At 33.0% G+C, this 17,986-nt stretch overlaps 1 protein-coding gene across 3 annotated transcripts in view; it reads left to right on the top strand.

The window, feature by feature from the left end:
• The window catches only part of LOC124374657, a 285,377-nt gene that overhangs the window by 257,121 nt on the left and 10,270 nt on the right, over positions 1-17,986 (top strand). For all 3 annotated transcript variants that reach the window (XM_046832836.1, XM_046832848.1, XM_046832841.1), the window contains 3 exons: positions 12,320-12,364; positions 13,492-13,765; positions 16,567-16,594. In XM_046832836.1, coding sequence (XP_046688792.1) covers positions 12,320-12,364; positions 13,492-13,765; positions 16,567-16,594 — 347 coding nt within the window. The remainder of the gene's footprint in view (positions 1-12,319; positions 12,365-13,491; positions 13,766-16,566; positions 16,595-17,986) is intronic.

Genomic DNA, 17,986 nt, shown 5'->3' with positions numbered 1-17,986 from the left:
TGTATTAATGACATTTAATTTTGATCTTATTCAAAACATTACTCTAATATTTTTTATATTCGATATTTAATATTGTTTGTAATATTAAGCGTAAATAAATCTAAATAAATACAGTAAAAATATTTCAAATTTAACAAGTTTAAAATTAATTTTGGTTAAAAAGATAGAATTTTACCATCAAAATTGGTACATCCTAACGTTGCAACAAAGATAATCCTAAAAATACGCCACGCCACACCAACTGACGTAACGAAATTAAAAAGGCGCGCTGTCGTTGCAACGGATCTGTTAACGGATCTGTCACGCGGGTCCGTTCCACGGCTGTCGCGCTGTGTCGTTGCAACGGATCTGTTACGCGGGTCCGTTCCACGGCTGTGGCGCTGTGTCGTTGCAACGGATCTGTTACGCGGGTCCGTTCCACGGCTGTGGCGCTGTGCCGTTGCAACGGATCTGTTACGCGGGTCCGTTCCACGGCTGTGGCGCTGTGCCGTTGCAACGGATCTGTTACGCGGGTCCGTTCCACGGCTGTGGCGCTGTGCCGTTGCAACGGATCTGTTACGCGGGTCCGTTCCACGGCTGTGGCACTGTGTCGTTGCAACGGATCTGTTACGCGGGTCCGTTCCACGGCTGTGGCACTGTGTCGTTGCAACGTATCTGTTACGCGGGTCCGTTCCACGGTCGTGGCGCTGTGCCGTTGCAACGGATCTGTTACGCGGGTCCGTTCTACGGCTGTGGCGCTGTGCCGTTGCAACGGATCTGTTACGCGGGTCCGTTCCACGGCTGTGGCGCTGTGCCGTTGCAACGGATCTGTTACGCGGGTCCGTTCCACGGCTGTGGCACTGTGTCGTTGCAACGGATCTGTTACGCGGGTCCGTTCCACGGCTGTCGCACTATGTCGTTGCAACGGATCTGTTATGCGGGTCCGTTCCACGGTTGTCGCACTGTCTCGTTACAACGGTTCCGTGTCTTAAACGCATTGACGCTCCTCATATGTCGTAAAATATTAACCATATAAAATAGACACGTTAATTGTCTACCATACCTTATATATTTATTATTATTTGGTGATGTCATGTGACCGCTGCCCCTTACCCACACACTGAATACTATACAAAGTTATAAGTGTTATTTTGAGGTTGGTAAAATAGAATATTTGCTACATACATAAAAATAAAATGCATTAAAACAGGAGTACTAAGTTTTCAGTCATAACCCCTTACATAATCCAAAGACCAACATGAAAAATTTATTATTATTTATATCTTTTTAATCTTTCCTACATGAAAAGGCAATATTTTAGGGGCTTCTTCTGGTTTCTGAAAACCATGTAATTTAAACATATTGCCTCTTTTACTAGGGGTAAAGTTAAATTCTAATTTTCAGCTATGAGCGTTATTTAACAAAATAATAACGTTATGTTTGTTCTAGTAGTAGTGATCAATTATACAGGGTGTCCAGCAACCATTCGAACAAACTTTGCCACATTGTTCAGCAGGCCAAAACTAACAAATAATGCAATATAACAGGTGCCCTATTTCACTTCGTTTAGCGTCTGTCTGTCTGTATGTGTTTTTTTTGGAAAAAAATTACTACTCAAAAACCACTTAAGATTCAGAATTCAAACTTAACAGTTATGTTAACCTAGTGTTGGCCCTTTTCAGTGAAAGAAAAATAAAACAAATATCTCATTGCATTTCAAAATGGCGGCCGTTCAAAATTTTCAAATTGTATTAGCTTTGAAACGGCTACTTTGACAACAAATTCACCAGGATAACTTTTTTAGCATATTTTATTACCAATTCAACAATTTTTGTTTCAAAAATATTGAATAACAGATAACTGAGTTACAGCACCAAACGTAAAAACAAGATAATCCATGCATTGCAAGTACATACAACAATGTAGTGGATGTTTACGAATAAACTTTTTAAGATTCTTTATTAAAATACTGAACAATTATTATAACCTAAAAAAAATATTACTCTCATTTTTGTTCCATTTACAGTAATCAATGTGTTACACACACACACACACACACACACAAATAAAAAAGAAACAAACTATTCACAATGTTCTTAAAATACAATAGCATTATATTACATGAAAACAGCTGACCAACAATCAGCAACCAAATCAGATGTTTTAAATGAAGAAAAACTAATAAAAAAACTATCAAGACATTGTTGAGCAAGCCTATGTTTTGAACGTGATTGTTACTGTTTGAATGTTCTGTTCTTCTTTGTAATTCGTAATTGTAATTTGTAAAATACTGAACAATTATTATAACCTAAAAAAAATATTACTCTCATTTTTGTTCCATTTACAGTAGTCAATGTGTTACACACACACACAAATAAAAAAGAAACAAACTATTCACAATGCTCTTAAAAAAACAATAGCATAATATTACATGAAAACAGCTGACCAACAATCAGCAGCCAAATCAGATGTTTTAAATGAAGAAAAACTAATAAAAAAACTATCAAGACATTGTTGAGCAAGCCTATGATTTGAACGTGATTGTCACTGTTTGTATGTTCTGTTCTTCTTTGTAATTCCTGTTAGTTTTTTCTGTTAATTTAAATTTCTTTTATTACTTTGTTTCTTGTACGATATGAACCGTTTTACTTTTGAAGAGTATGCTGATATTCACTTTGTGTACGGACTTGCTGGAGGCAATGCCAGATTAGCTAGCAGATTGTACAGAGAGCGCTTTCCAGATAGGCTGCACCCAGTTCATAGCGTCTTCAGTGCCGTTCATATTCGTCTTAGGGAAACTGGACATTTGAAAAATAATGTTGTAGAACGGGTAAAATCCGTACGGACTGTTGATTTTGAAGAAGAGGTTTTATTATTCGTAGAAGAAAACCCCTCCACCAGCGTTCGCGCTATTGCTCATAATTTGGATGTATGCAAAAGTTCTCTGTGGAAAGTGTTAAATGAAGAACGTTTGTGCCCTTAAAGACATCAGAAAGTACAAGCCTTAGAACCTTCAGATTTTCCTCTCAGGGTAGACTGCTCTCGTTGGTTCCTTCACAAATTAGTTGATGAACCCGACTTTTTAAGGTATGTTCTTTTTACTGACGAAGCGTAATATACTCGAGATTGCATATTTAATAGCCGAAACAGCCATTTATGGGCTGAAGAGAACCTTCATGAAATTGTGCAACGTAAGTTTCAGCACAAATTTTCTGTCAATATCTGGGCTGGAATAGTAGACGGATATTTGATTGGGCCACACATTATACCAAACAGACTGAACGGACCTACTTATTAAGTTTTTTTTTTAGGGAAATCTTACCTGAGCTGTTGGAACATGTTCCTAGTGAAACTAGACAAAGAATGTGGTTCCAACACGATGGAGCACCGGCCCACTTTTCCCTGATTGCTAGACAACATTTGAATGAAGTGTATGGAGGTCGTTGGATTGGACGTGGAGGTCCCGTCCCTTGGCCTCCACGGTCACCTGACCTCACACCCATTGATTTTTACTTGTGGGGACACATAAAGCAATTAGTGTATACCACTCCCATACAGAATAAAATGGATCTAGTAGCTAGAGTTGTTGAGGCTGCTGCAGTTATTCAATACAGTAATCCTTTTCAAGGGGTGAGAGAATCGTGCTTACGACGCTTCAGAATCTGCAACGAGTTACAAGGACGCCACTTTGAGCAACGATTATGAACGTTTTACAGTAATGTAATCATTGATTTCTTAATAAAAAATATCATGTTCAATAAAAATTTTCAAACACATTGAATTAACTACGCTGTTTCACACAATTGCCATGTAAGAAAACCCTATACCCAACCATAACGTAGCCCTATTAACATTTTTTTTAAGATTTAAAAACCAGGATTCACAATTGGTTAAGAACTTTTTTTAAATTTACCTTAAAACAAATTTAAAAAATAAATATTAAATTTCAGGTTATAATATTGTTCACTATTTTAATAAAGAACCTTAAAAAGTTTATTCGTAAAAATCCACTACATTGTTGTATGTACTTGCAATGCATGGATTATCTTGTTTTTACGTTTGGTGCTGTAACTCAGTTATCTGTTATTCAATATTTTTGAAACAAAAATTGTTGAATTGATAATAAAATACGCTAAAAAAGTTATCCTGGTGAATTTGTTGTCAAAGTAGCCGTTTCAAAGCTAATACAATTTGAAAATTTTGAACGGCCGCCATTTTGAAATGCAATGAGATATTTGTTTTATTTTTCTTTCACTGAAAAGGACCAACACTAGTTCAACATAACTGTTAAGTTTGAATTCTGTATCTTAAGTGGTTTTTGAGTAGTAATTTTTTTCCAAAAAAACACATACAGACAGACAGACGCTAAACGAAGTGAAATAGGGCACCTGTTATATTGCATTATTTGTTAGTTTTGGCCTGCTGAACAATGTGGCAAAGTTTGTTCGAATGGTTGCTGCACACCCTGTATAAAGGTTCTGATTTTGTATTGTTAGAGATTTTAGTAAATATTGATCGGATATTGTAATAAATTAATGAACTATCAATCAATGATAAATTCGTCCTTAACTAAGGGTAACCAATTATATTTAAATACACATGTTTTATTTGAAAACACTCAAAGAGACTTCTTTTAAAAAAGAATTTAAAGAACACAGTTACGAAGAATTTTAACAAAGATTACGTGATTGAAAAATTGCAATTGTACTACACTGAGCATTATCAGTTACAACTGTTACATGGATACCACTTGTTATATTTAAATGTAGGGTTCAAATTATATGACAACTCAATATCGTTCTTTTGACAAAATTTGTCGTTAAACAAGTCGTTAAACAGTGTTGATACGACCATCTTAACAGGCTCACAAACCATTCATAAACAGCAGTTAACACGCCGTTTATTTCAGCACATGGATTATAAACAGCTGATCAAGTGTTTTCATCCCATCCTTGCTTAAGTTATCATAGTGACATCATCTGTCATACAAAAGAGTAGATATCAAATAGTACAGTATAGATGATAACAATGTTCACAAGTATCATGTTATACATTATAAAGCGCCTTGTTAAAGTTAAAAGCAGCCAGTCCCCAAGCAAGGCTAGTAGCGCCGTAATTCACTCAATTCCGTCTCCCGCGGCGTCATACACTGTTATTATATTAACGTTAAAGATGAGTAAACTGATTAAAGTTTAATTCTAGTTATACACATGTGTGGTTGTATTGTTGACTTCTAAACTAGCATAGCTTATCGATTGAGATTTACTCATAAACACGTTCGCATCTTTGTGGTAGTTACATTTGGATAAATAAAGTTCCGTACTACAGTACTTCTACTGCGAAGTGGGTCAGTGTAAATATTACCTACAAATGCTGCTTGCATTTCGAATTCTCGAGTAGGTCATAACGTCCCGATGAATCATAGTTTACGTGTTTCACTGCGAGAGATTTTTGTTATAATGTTATATTTTGCATTTATTTAAAAAAACATTCCAGACCACATTTATTGAATAATACTACAAAAAAATGTAATATAAATACTAAAAGTAATATTTTATTTATTTATTTTAAAAGATACATATCCCCAAACAGTCTTTGTTTAAACCTAAACACTGCAATACAATTGGCAGAAAATTTTAATAACTAAGTAAATAATATTAGAAAGGCTGTTTCACATTCTTAAAATATACAGTTTATACGCGCGGTACTCCGCTAAGTTAATTTCTAATATAGTTGAAAATAAATTTTGTTTTTCATTCGTACGTCTTAAACTAGAGTAAGATGGGTACGGAGACCGAGTTTAAACTCAAATTAATATAAATTTAATAGTGGTGAAAATATGCTAGCATCACTGTGTAAAATTCTAACCATTGAGCTAAAACACTTAAACAATTATCTAGTAAAACAGCGCAAGTGACTGACATTTGAAGAGAGAACAACAATCTTTGACAGCATGTATCTCATACAGAATTAGACAACAGCCAAATTCCAATTAAGGCTGATAAAGTATGTATGAAGTGGTTATTCATTTATACTGAAGCAGAAAGCAGCCAGGAAGTGAATTTTTATGTGCAGGATAGTAGGCGGCTTCCTCAAGGATAACAAAAAATTGCCTTGTAGAGACGACGCTACGAAGCAATCTTGGACAAGCTGGATTTTCTAAAGTCTGAGGCTTTGTATTACAGATTGATTCTCTTATAGAAGCATTACCACTTATTTCTGGAAAAAGCCCTACGCTTTGCTTGAAATGATGGATGCATATTATTTTTGAAAGTAAACAACAAAGTTACGAATTTTCCCCCAGTACAACTTACACAGACTGCCATTAACCTATATTAAAACTAGAATTTATAAGAACTATTACGAGTCTATAAACTTCCGGGTGGTAATTTTATCCTGCTTATTTCCTTAATTTACTTATAAACGTACGGCATTTTTGCAAGAAAAGTCTCATTGACCATGTGCATTAACTTAAATAGCTCTGTGTACTTTATAGGCCACACAAAAGCTCTTATTCCATACTATTCTTATGAAATTACGAATGTTTCATTTTTTGATACATGATGTTTCAAATCATATATAGTGTACAATGTTAAGATTTTGATTTATCTAAATAACCATTTAATTAAAGAAATATCTATAATCTCAGATATGTCAATTTCATAATATTATGATTATTTTACATTTTTAACATTCAGTTCAAGGTGTATATTGGTAATCACTGGGTCAAAATTCACGCATTGTTGACATATTTCAAATATAGGACAAATGACAGGTGAGAACAATAAAACGTTAGTATTAGTATACCGAGATAAATGATTAAACTAATAAATACTATTCATAAAGTGATGTAGGCTCTGAAGATCGTGGATGAAAGTTGAGGATACTTAAATCCGTGGAAAACAATAAATTTACAAGGTGTCAATAAATGTACGCACTACCAGGTGTCACGTAACAGGCTTCGCTACGGTTGCATGCAACATTTGAAGCGTATTTCATTCTCGGGATTTCCTGCAGACAGATGGACACATATACATCATACAGTTTTACATCCCTAGGCAGACAAAATAGAAATCGTATTAACCTACTGAGTGATAGACTTCAATGACGCTCAGACAAATTCCATTGTTGGACATGCACCATAATATAACTTATTGTTTCAGTTATATTTAAAGCCTACAAATGAAACTTTTCAAGGAATATCTTCCCACGTGAAACATTCATTTTTTCGTTTAGTTAGGTTTCATAGCAGTATTAAAATAATTAAAAAATCTCCGGTAAGATAGGGAGAGTACTATAACGCTAAATTGATCTTATTACACATTGGGGATTCCCAAGTGGTATAAAATGAATAAATAATTCACATTCATTAACCCTTCCTCTGTTAATTACATTATGTTATTAATATTTGAACCACACAGCCTGTAATGCTGTTCACTTTAGGATGTACCACTGAAATTAATTCAAGCTGCTTAAAAATATCTTACACTTGTGCTCAGTCATTGTTAGCTCAACAGACCTGGCATTTTTCAATATTTTGTAGGAGTTAAGTCATGGTCCCTTCCCTTTAGTGATTATATTTGTAGGATTACGTTACGAAACAAAAACCTTTTATCAAAGAAAACATGAAACAGAGGAAGTCACTAATACTAAGTAGTGTTGTACAAGCTATCGTACAAGACATTGTATAGCATAACTAAGGAACAGATACGGTCCAGATACAAGCGTTTTAAAACTAATTTCCGAACTCTTAACCTAGAGAGGAGAATTGTATATATTATTTCTGAATTGTTCCATCAAATTAAGGCATTTTTTCCGGGTCAAGAGGTAATCTAAATATCATATTGAAACCATCCAAAAGTCTCTTGTTACTCATACAGAAACTATTTTGTATTTTTCACGTATTTGGGTTGTTTAAAAACATGAAACGTGTAATAATAGTTTAAACTGCAAAGTGTTATTACGCCTTGCCGTAGATTTTTAGAATTAGGAACTGTATTCAAGACTTTGGTTCTACTCTGTATATATGGTTGAAGTAGAACACACGTTCCGAACAGATCCCGAGGGACAGGTTGGGACACTTTGATGGTCGACACTGGGACAGTCACGACACTCGTGTCATCCTCTCAGAGACAATAATTCTCGTGCTTACTTTGTGATTTCTAAGTACTGTACGTTAACTTTATATCACATCGTCACATCTCTTTACTACAAACAGAATAACCTAGCTCGCACTTGTAATATTAAAAAGGCAGTGTTTATAATTCGTTGCTGAATTAAATAAAAAACAATGAATAACGTTGAGTGAAATAAATTAAGTCCAAACACCCCTTTTATAGAGCTAATACACATTCATTTTTAAGGATAAGTCAATAATATATATATATATATATATATATATATATATATATATATATATACATTTCTACTACATTCATCAGTGTATAGTAAGTGAAAAACATAATGCTGCTGCTACATTGTCATGAATGCCAGATCGAAAACCCAACTTGATTGAAAATGGACTTAGTGGGGTTTGTAATCAAGCTTTGAAATTGAGAGCAACGTTTAAGATGCAAATTGCATTATACTCTGAAAGATTACCAACACCGTCTTTGTGAAATGGGAATTAAAATACCCGGTTAATTTAGTTCCGTAAGTAGAAAAAATTTAAATATATATTGAGTTTACTTAACTAAATATTATTAACTTTCAATGCTGTTAGCAATGATACTTTGACCATCCAGTTAATGTAAATGTGCGTTAATAGAAATGTGTTAATGTGAATGTTAAATGTAGATATAGGTAAAGGAAGTTGAGGGAAATGCGGTAGGAACTTTCGGGATTTTTTTCATCTTATTGGTGTGCCATTGGTCTTTACATTGTTGATTAAGTGTTATCTGTCTGTCAAAAGTAGTTTTCATGATTAATACAAAACCAGGTCAAAAATATTAAGCGATCGTGTTATGAACTATTATAATGAACAAATCCTTATGAACTTAACAGACACCTAACGCTATCGAGATTCATTACATTATACCTAATTGTTCTAGAGTTTGACCCAACATTCATGCAAGCGGCACCAAATGGGATAGTTTTATTTGGAATTAAAGGGTTATTTTTTGCCAGCCTTGAAAATGTTTTGTTTAAACGTCCTACAAATTACTATTGATGATACAGAGAGTCAAATGATGTCATACTTAAATGTCTCAGAAGTTAAAGATGTCTTACTTTATCAAGTGGAAACTTATCATGTGGAGACATCATTAAGTCTTCCAAATGGGAATCAAAGTAGTAAAAATCAAAATACCTAAACCAAACTGTATTGTACTGAATAACCACAGCAGTAACCAGCATTTATTTCCGGTTATTTTATTCATGTCTTACTGTAGTCTAACTGTAATAACAGTTAGAATTTCTTTATGAGCAAATATTTAAACCAATCGATTAAATAGGAGCATAATACAGCCGGAAAATGCTTTGGAAATTTAATGTGTACAGTGGAAAAATAATTTGTACACATGATTTAACTTTTACAAAATCCAATCTTCTGTGGCTTTCATCAACGCTTCGTGAATTTTTCATCACACTGCTTGAAAATGAGTTATTATTTTTTTATTTTGTTGTTTCTATCGAAATATAAATATACTTAAATTCTACCAAATGTGACGATAGTTTCTTATAAATCGTATTTATGAATTTTAGCGTATTGATCATCGGATAATATAAGTTAATAAACTGGCAGTTTTTCATCCTTTTTTTGTCTTACTTATTGTCAATCTACTGGTGTTATTACGCAACCCCTTTTAAAACTGACAATGGGTGTTTGGCCGAACGAATCTTTTAACAACAAACCAATTCTTGAGGAATCAGAAATATAAGTTTGGGTTTCTGTAATATAGTACCTTACCCTAGTTGTAATATATCCTTACTAATCCTGCAGGGTAATCAGGGTATTAATCAGTATCAATCATTATCATCGTACTCCATTCTTTCCGAAAATATAATGCCTGGAAGGTAGGGGCATTAGTGTATACCCTATCTAATACCGATTCTGTGTGGGTACCAGCATTAGTTGAGAAACACGTGTAACTCAAGATGTAAATTTCATCGTGTTTCAATGATCAAAACACTAATATACGTCGGGTAATAAGCCTGATACTTACTGGTGGAAAAATATTCGTATGCACAAATTTAATTAATACGAGTACATAATTATTTTGTCTCAATAAATTTTAAAAATAAACTTTATATTTGTTAACACTTTTATCCATATTTTTTAACTTCTTGAAATATTACCACGTCAATATATTTGTCCTATATCAAACTCTGCTTACATTACAGTGTTTGACTTACTCCTTATAAAGCGTCGCTCTTAAGTGAGAGATTGTTTTCAGTCAATGGAGGTAATCATAAGGAATACATACTGTGCCTCATAAATAAAGGTCTTGAGATCGTCCTACGAACAAACATACAGAGAACCATGTCCAAATAGACGCAATCTTTGTAAAATACTTTGAATTGGCGTACAAGCATCCTGGAGCAAATAAATCTGAACCATCTTTCAATATATTAACAAATTATTGTATCTGTTCTGTCGTTTCCTTGCAGTTAATCGGGTTAAAATGTTAAAATTGTTAACATAACGTCATTATGATGGTTACATAATATGATTTGAATGAAGATAAGTACCTGGCACGTTGCAGACTAGAAGGAATGGGCAGAGGACGATCTGTTTAGCTGTTAGGTCAGATAAATTGGAATGATATCCTCCCCCACGCCTTCCCAGCGGAGATGGATAACACTCATTTACCCCCGTCGAGGTCTGTGGGCAGTGCAGAGGGAGGAGTGATAATGAATTAAGGCGTAGAACTTAACGTTATCTTTACTTTTTAGCAAACTTTTATTATTTATTACTACATACAGAAAGTAATTGCGTCTTTGTGTTTTTATTCATATTTATGGTAAAATACATAGCACAATATTTAGATCTAATAGTAATATTTATTTCGTTTCTTACATTTTTGTACATTTCCTTTGTACCTGTTTTTCTTTAAATTAAATCCAGATGGACAAGAAAGAGCCCAATACTTTTTGCTACACAATTACACTAGACGTTTTCAGCAAAGAGTTATTTTAACTAAATTTGCAGTAATATTTCCAGATAGCGGGCGCATAAAGTTTTAAGCAGTATACAGCATTGCGGGAATAATATTGATAAATACCGCATTTCTTACTAAATTCAAATTGAACATGGTACAGAGATGCTATTTACACATTGCTTGATCGAATGTGTTAGCAAGTCTTAACTAATAAAACATTTCAAGATGGCGGTCTATAGAATTTAGGCAAAAGTTTCTGGTATTTTATAACATAAATAAAAATTGAAACTTTTCTTAGAAGCTGTTATAAGTCAAATTTATTCTCACTTATATTTCGATAACTCTTCAACTTTCATGATGGTATACGTTTAAACTGATAGAAGTATCCTATTGAACCGTGAATATATTTAAAAGGTAATTCTGGATTAATTGTAACTAAATCAAATCCACTTTACAAAAAAAGTATATGGTTATAAAAATTTGTGTTTGGTAAAGCAAAAGATTATGGAGTTTCTAAATATTTGAATGTATTACGATTGCATTAACATGGCAATATTGAGATTTATTATCTCATAAGTGTTTTGCAAATTAAACATCGAAACTAAAGATGCTTTTTTAATTTAACATTTAGAAATGACAGCCAAATTTGAAATCTACCTTTCTTCTGACTAATCCGGCAGGGATATTTAAGTTAAAGTTAATTCTTCTTTTTAATGTGACCTGTAAACAAATATACAATTTGGTACTTTGTGCCTTCCTCAAGCCTTTCATTTAGACCACCACCCGAATTAGCACGACTAATCCATTATTTTGTTAGGAAAAATCTTATACTGATTTATGTGAAAAATATTATTCTTTACTGTAAATCTAACTTTGTACATTTGGTTTTAGTATTATAACCTAAACATACGAGTAGATATAACTAATAGCCTTGAGTTAGAGCGGCTGTACAGCCACTGTATTGCTTGTTATTAGTGACATAACTTTCTGACTCATCCTAACAAGTATTTTTAGGATGATAAACTTCTCCTAGAACTCCATTATTACTTACAGAATTTTTTTTATTTTAGATTTTCTCTTTTTGAAAAAGAATGGATTTCATAAAATATTACAATGATGATTAATACTAGTATTAAAACGCATTATTTGAAAAGTTATGGCTGTTATCTAATTGTTGTAAAAAATCAATGTTTTTTTAAAGGATCACTACTTTATTTACTACATTTCGCTCACTGTTTCAGGAATGGCGAAGCCTGTAAAGGGAGGATACTTGCTGAGGCATAAAAGTAAGTTTTTCTAAGATATTTATTATTAAAATCTCTTAATAATATTCAAGAATCTATACAGAATATACCAAGACATACAAATAATACTACACTACTATAAATGTGCAATATAATTCATATGTAAATACAATCATTCATTAACTGTTATTGATTATTAATGAATATATTTTTAAATCATTTTAAAATGATTTTAATGTCGCAAGGAATGGAAATATGCTAAGATATTTAAAAAGTGTTTTCTATAGAAAATAAAACATTGAATGTATATTTATGGTTTAATCTTGTAATCAAAACTAAATAAAATTTATGTTTTAAGATTTTCCAGATGTAGCACGCGTGAAACAGTAAGATACGCTTGCCATTTTACTCTACTGTATATATTTAACCTCATTACAAATTTTCATATTTTACTCTTGGCCATTTTATTGCAATCCTGTCAACCAAAAAGCTATTTCCGACATATTTTATTGTTTAACTATTATAATTTAATTTTTTTAACTTTTCTGTTATTGTGGAAAATGCGTATACACTTTTATTCAGTAAAAAATAAACCCGTGTTCTGTAAGTTATGTCAGAGACCACAAATACTACACAGAATATGGCCAATAGTTCAGCAGTAGTATTAGATTATTGAAAGACCTCCTGTTAAACAATGCCGTGAATCTATAATTACCACCTCTAGCATGTGAATAACATCGGTCCATCGCTATTGACAAGCAAGACTCCTTTATCTGTACATGCAATTTACCCTGATGCAAACTGGTTATGAGGCAGATAAAAAAATAGACAATACCTAAGATTAGCCGGAATTATGGACTGACGGACGAAATGCTAATAGGGTCAAAAGACAGATTTTATGTCCCCCAGTCGAAAATATCCTTTCAACTTGAGTAAACAGCATGCAACAAAACAATTGAGCCGTTAAGCGCTAAGGTATGAAATGAAATATAGAACTACTCGTATTAGATAGTTTGCGTAAATTAAAATGTAGTAGTTTATAATTCTTTACATCGTTGTTTGTAGAGAGTCTTGAGTAAACAACATGCACTAAGACCGATAGAGACGTTAAACTAAGGTACAAGATTGAATACAAGAACTGACGTAATTCTAGATGTTGTAACTTGTAGAGAGACTGTTCGGGCGAGCGTGGCGGGAGGAGTGGGTGGTGCTGTACGAAGACTCCACACTCGCCTGGTTCAAGGAGAAGGGCCGAGGGGAGCCCGAGGGCAGTGTCGTGGTCAAGGATGCTCCGGAGATGTTGGCGGTGAGCCAGTGGACGCTTCGGATACCCGGCAGACCTGTGCTACCCTCAGGGTGTCACGTGGTACAACTGATGGCCTTCGGGACCCGCGGGGGAGACAAGGTCCATTGGCTGTTGGCTCAGAGCGAGGAGGAGGTCAAGTAAGTGTTAAAGACAGTTTTGTAAGTTTAAAACGTTACATTTCTTTATAAATGCCAAAACTTTCATCCTGCCACTTTTCAACAAATTTGCCATGTAAGGAAAACAAACAGAATCTATACGCAGGTGTAGTAACTAATGTTATACTCAACAGAGTTTTTCCATTTTACAAGACCTAAAACCTGTATTCGAAATAAATACAATTAAAAGTTATCACCTAGTAGCTTAAGCTTACCTTAACAGAGTATTTTTATCGAATATTTTTTATATAATATTCTTTAACATTAAAACTATTGAAGTAACCTTTTTTATTGCATAGTGTAAGCTGCTATTACAATATGTTACATTGTTTAACGTATTGGTAGGTAAACTAGAGATAATCTTAAAAATATATTTTTATTTGTTATCATGTGCAACTTTATTTCTTTTTTAATATCATTAACTGTTTGTTAGTAATAACGCATTTCTTGTAATTATAGGTTAAGTTTGTAAAAGACAATTACAAATGCAAACTTAGAATTCTTACACTGAGTTATACTCGTAGAATTGCTATTTTCAAATAATAATTAACTCTGTCACAGTAATAACGATAGTGTCATTAGTCACCACTCGAGAAATATTTATGATAACGATGAAGGTCAAGTAATACCGTTATTCGCTACTCGGAATGTGTTTATACCGCAAAGACATCCAGTACTTCAGCCACTTTGTGAGCAGCTTTCATTTCGCAACAAGATGCAAATAAAAGTAAATTGAGAATTTCATCAAAAGGACTGGTGTTATTTCTTTCTGAGGAGCTTTCGAAACACTCACAAAGACTCTTGTGTTTTGTATTCTATGTTTCCTCGGAAGAAAGTATATCCTAACTAGGTGTCATGGTTAGAGTGGGGATATGTCATTACGTTTCATTCCAGACTTTTTTAAGCAATTCAAATTCACTCTCACAATTAATCAAGAAAAAAATTGAAAATTATTTAAAGCAGCGTGTGTAATTAAAATTTATAAAGGTTTTATCACTATAAATATTTAACTAAATATATTTACTTACCATCTAAAATGTTATTTTTCATCCTATGTCATATATGGTTATTATGAGTGTCATTTTTTGTGTAGACAATGACTGAAGGTACAATATCTCAGTTATTTATTAAACTACAATATCAGTCGTGACAAACAAAAACATATTGTGTGTAAAAGTTTACTAATTATTCATCAATCCCTAATATAATCTGCAAACATACTTATTGTCACAGTTCAAAGTTTCTTAAAAGAATTCTAAAGGAACTAAAATATAATGAGTCTTAGATTTTTAAAAGTTAAAATCGAATTTCATTGTGTGTATCCAAGCTAAACTAGCCATTGTTATAGAAAGGTAAATACTTGCAATAAAGGTGTTAAGAATACTATATAATCAGTGATACAACTAGTGAAAAAAACTATAAGTTTCTGTGTTAAGAGGAAATTAGAACTATAAGATGATGTTGTGTTCTTAAGTTCTAAACCTTAATCTGGAATCTTAGAGTGATTTGATTAAATTTTGTTAAGGAACGAATTCAAAATAGTTATTGAAAATAGTTATTCAATAACTATTTTGTTCTTGCCACTGAAATAAGAATAATTCCTCTTTGGAAATTAACACGCAGAACAAAGATGTAACACTGTTCAGTTCCAGTTACACATGAATGTGGTATTCATTCCTTATCTCAGATTTCCTTCCAGCTTCCTGGAACCTACTCACCAGAACTCACAAATTATAATTTTAACTCATCTCTAAGTAATGACAGGATAAGGTTTGAAAATTCAAAAACATGTATGATTGTTTATTCTTAATACTACTGAGAAGACCATCACAGAGTAAAGAACAGCAAGTGTACAATAGAAAATTCATGTTAAAAGTCGGTGCAAATATTTGATGATGACGCACTCTCGCGCTGTGGTACTCTCCCTAGGTCATCGTTAATAGAAGGGCCTAATTCCCGTCACCTACAACACTGCGCCAACTAAAAATTCATCGATATTATTACTCCACTAGAAACTTCCTTTCCTCACTTTGGTTTAAATACATTTCATGAAAATTGTCAATTTTTCTTATTATTGAACCGTCACTAATTGGCATTAATAAGGGCCAGCAAGATAACAGAACCACGGCAAAAAACTGTGTATCAAAAGCACATGGTTGCCTAACGATCAGGTAAGAATAGTAATTTAATTGTTATTAGCTATTCTCTAAATTCCACAAATACTGGGATTTATTGTACTATCTTTAATTGTAAAAATACAAATAGGACACTCATTCAGAAGTTATTGGTCTTTGTTAATGTCGTTTATTTTCACAACACCGTGTTTTATTTTACTATCTTTGTTTTTTTATTACATACCAAAACGCATAATTGTTGTAGAACTTTGTTTGATCATTATTCATGAGGGCATTTTGGGCGTTGCACACTTAGTTGTTGTAACTGTGCAATAGGTGTAGAACTTTATTCAGACCGGCACTTTTCTTCGTACGTAAAAGTAAAAATTCTTCACTTATTAAAACGTGTTTTATTAACTCACTTGCTTATACATCTGATAAGTACATTTTGTCATTGATTTCTACCTTCGAGGATATCTAGAGACTCAAAAGTTTGAGCGTAGCTCAGAACTGAATAACAACGCAATAATAATATTTAATATTATAATACAGTGAGAATAGAATTACTCGAAATGATGTTGTTTAAAATCAACTTGTACATGTATACATTCAAGCAAATATTAAGTGACCTCTTATTGCTTATTATTAATGATTTTGTTATGTTTTCAGCCTTTGGATGACAGCTATTAGTAATACGGTAAGTCAACAGATACATTTTACCTCATAGTTAAATATATTTTGCTATCCATAATTAAAATAATACATTAAGATAGAGTGTATCACGACTCATTACATTTCTCATGTTGGTTGAAATATGCAGAGATTTTACGGTACATCTCGGAGCACTTGTATATGTAGTAGCTAATAGATGTGAGGTTTGATTATATCCTACAAACGGTGTTCCATTGAGTTCGCATTCATTTAATTGTAGTATGTATTTTTAGGTGACAGGAATTTGTCAGGTTTTTTGGATAGTTGTTTTTGTTCTTTTTCTTTATAATTAGTTACGTTGGATTTTACTCCACGGATTGAGACAGAGAAACGTAAATTTAGTTACACCATTTCCTTATCATTCGGTTAGAAATCAGACTATTAGCAATTTAATTAAAAAAAGAACAAAATCTTATTTTTTTGTTTCTGAGATGCCTCTGCCATAATTAGTCAAACAGTGTTGTCATTACTTTTTTTATATTATTTTGCTTTGTCTAATGTTTGTTCGAAAAATTACGTTTAGGAGAAATGTATCATTGAGTATAATTTGCTGATTTGTTCTTCTGGGGAAATTGACGCTATTGGTATCTGGAGGTTTTGAGATTTTCTATTGTTTCGAAATAAACTGGGGAAGAGTACAGCGTAATACCTAAAACAACGTGAGATATAATACATTAAACCTATTCAATTACCTCTTACCACTAAATAGTAGAAGTTTATAAGTGTATGTACATTATATTTTGTTGAAAGGCTACAAGGTTTATACTTGTAATATGCAAGACATTAAACCTAAGATAAGTAGTAAAGAAATTTATGAAGTAACATTTACACAAGATAACAATAATAGGATTACTCCCTATAAATCCACCTAATTATTAAACTAGGACAAATACAAAGCCAAGGTTTCGACTAGAATATATTAGCCCTACTAACAATATTTGACTATATGTAGTCACATGGTAATCTGTTGCGTGTTGACACCAGGTAAAAACCTTCATATTTTTTTAAGCCAGAAGTGCATAACATAACAGCATTGCTTATAAAAACTGTTTAATCAGGGAACAGTATATTTAGTATGTAGTACAGTGTAAAATTGCTTCTTAATGTGAAAATTATAAACTAAAATAATTAATAATGTTTGATTTGTTATGTCTATTTCAGTTTAAAACTTGCAATATTGCTACTTCAGTGAAGTAGTTCAGGTAGTACATTGTCCGAGATGGGCCGAGCAGCCCTGGTGGAACCCTCACACTTAGCCACCCCATCTATCCCTCTCCCTTATTTATGTCACCTGGAGATAACCCACACCTTACTGCACCTTCTTTGTCGCACATAAATTTAAACTGAGATATTAAAATGCTGTAAATTTTAAGTATTT

The sequence above is a fragment of the Homalodisca vitripennis genome, chromosome 1 (assembly GCF_021130785.1).
Source record: "Homalodisca vitripennis isolate AUS2020 chromosome 1, UT_GWSS_2.1, whole genome shotgun sequence".
NCBI classification, from domain to species: Eukaryota; Metazoa; Arthropoda; class Insecta; order Hemiptera; family Cicadellidae; genus Homalodisca; species Homalodisca vitripennis.
The sequence above is the reverse complement of the archived record's forward strand: the minus strand, read 5'-3'. Positions and strand labels throughout refer to the sequence as shown.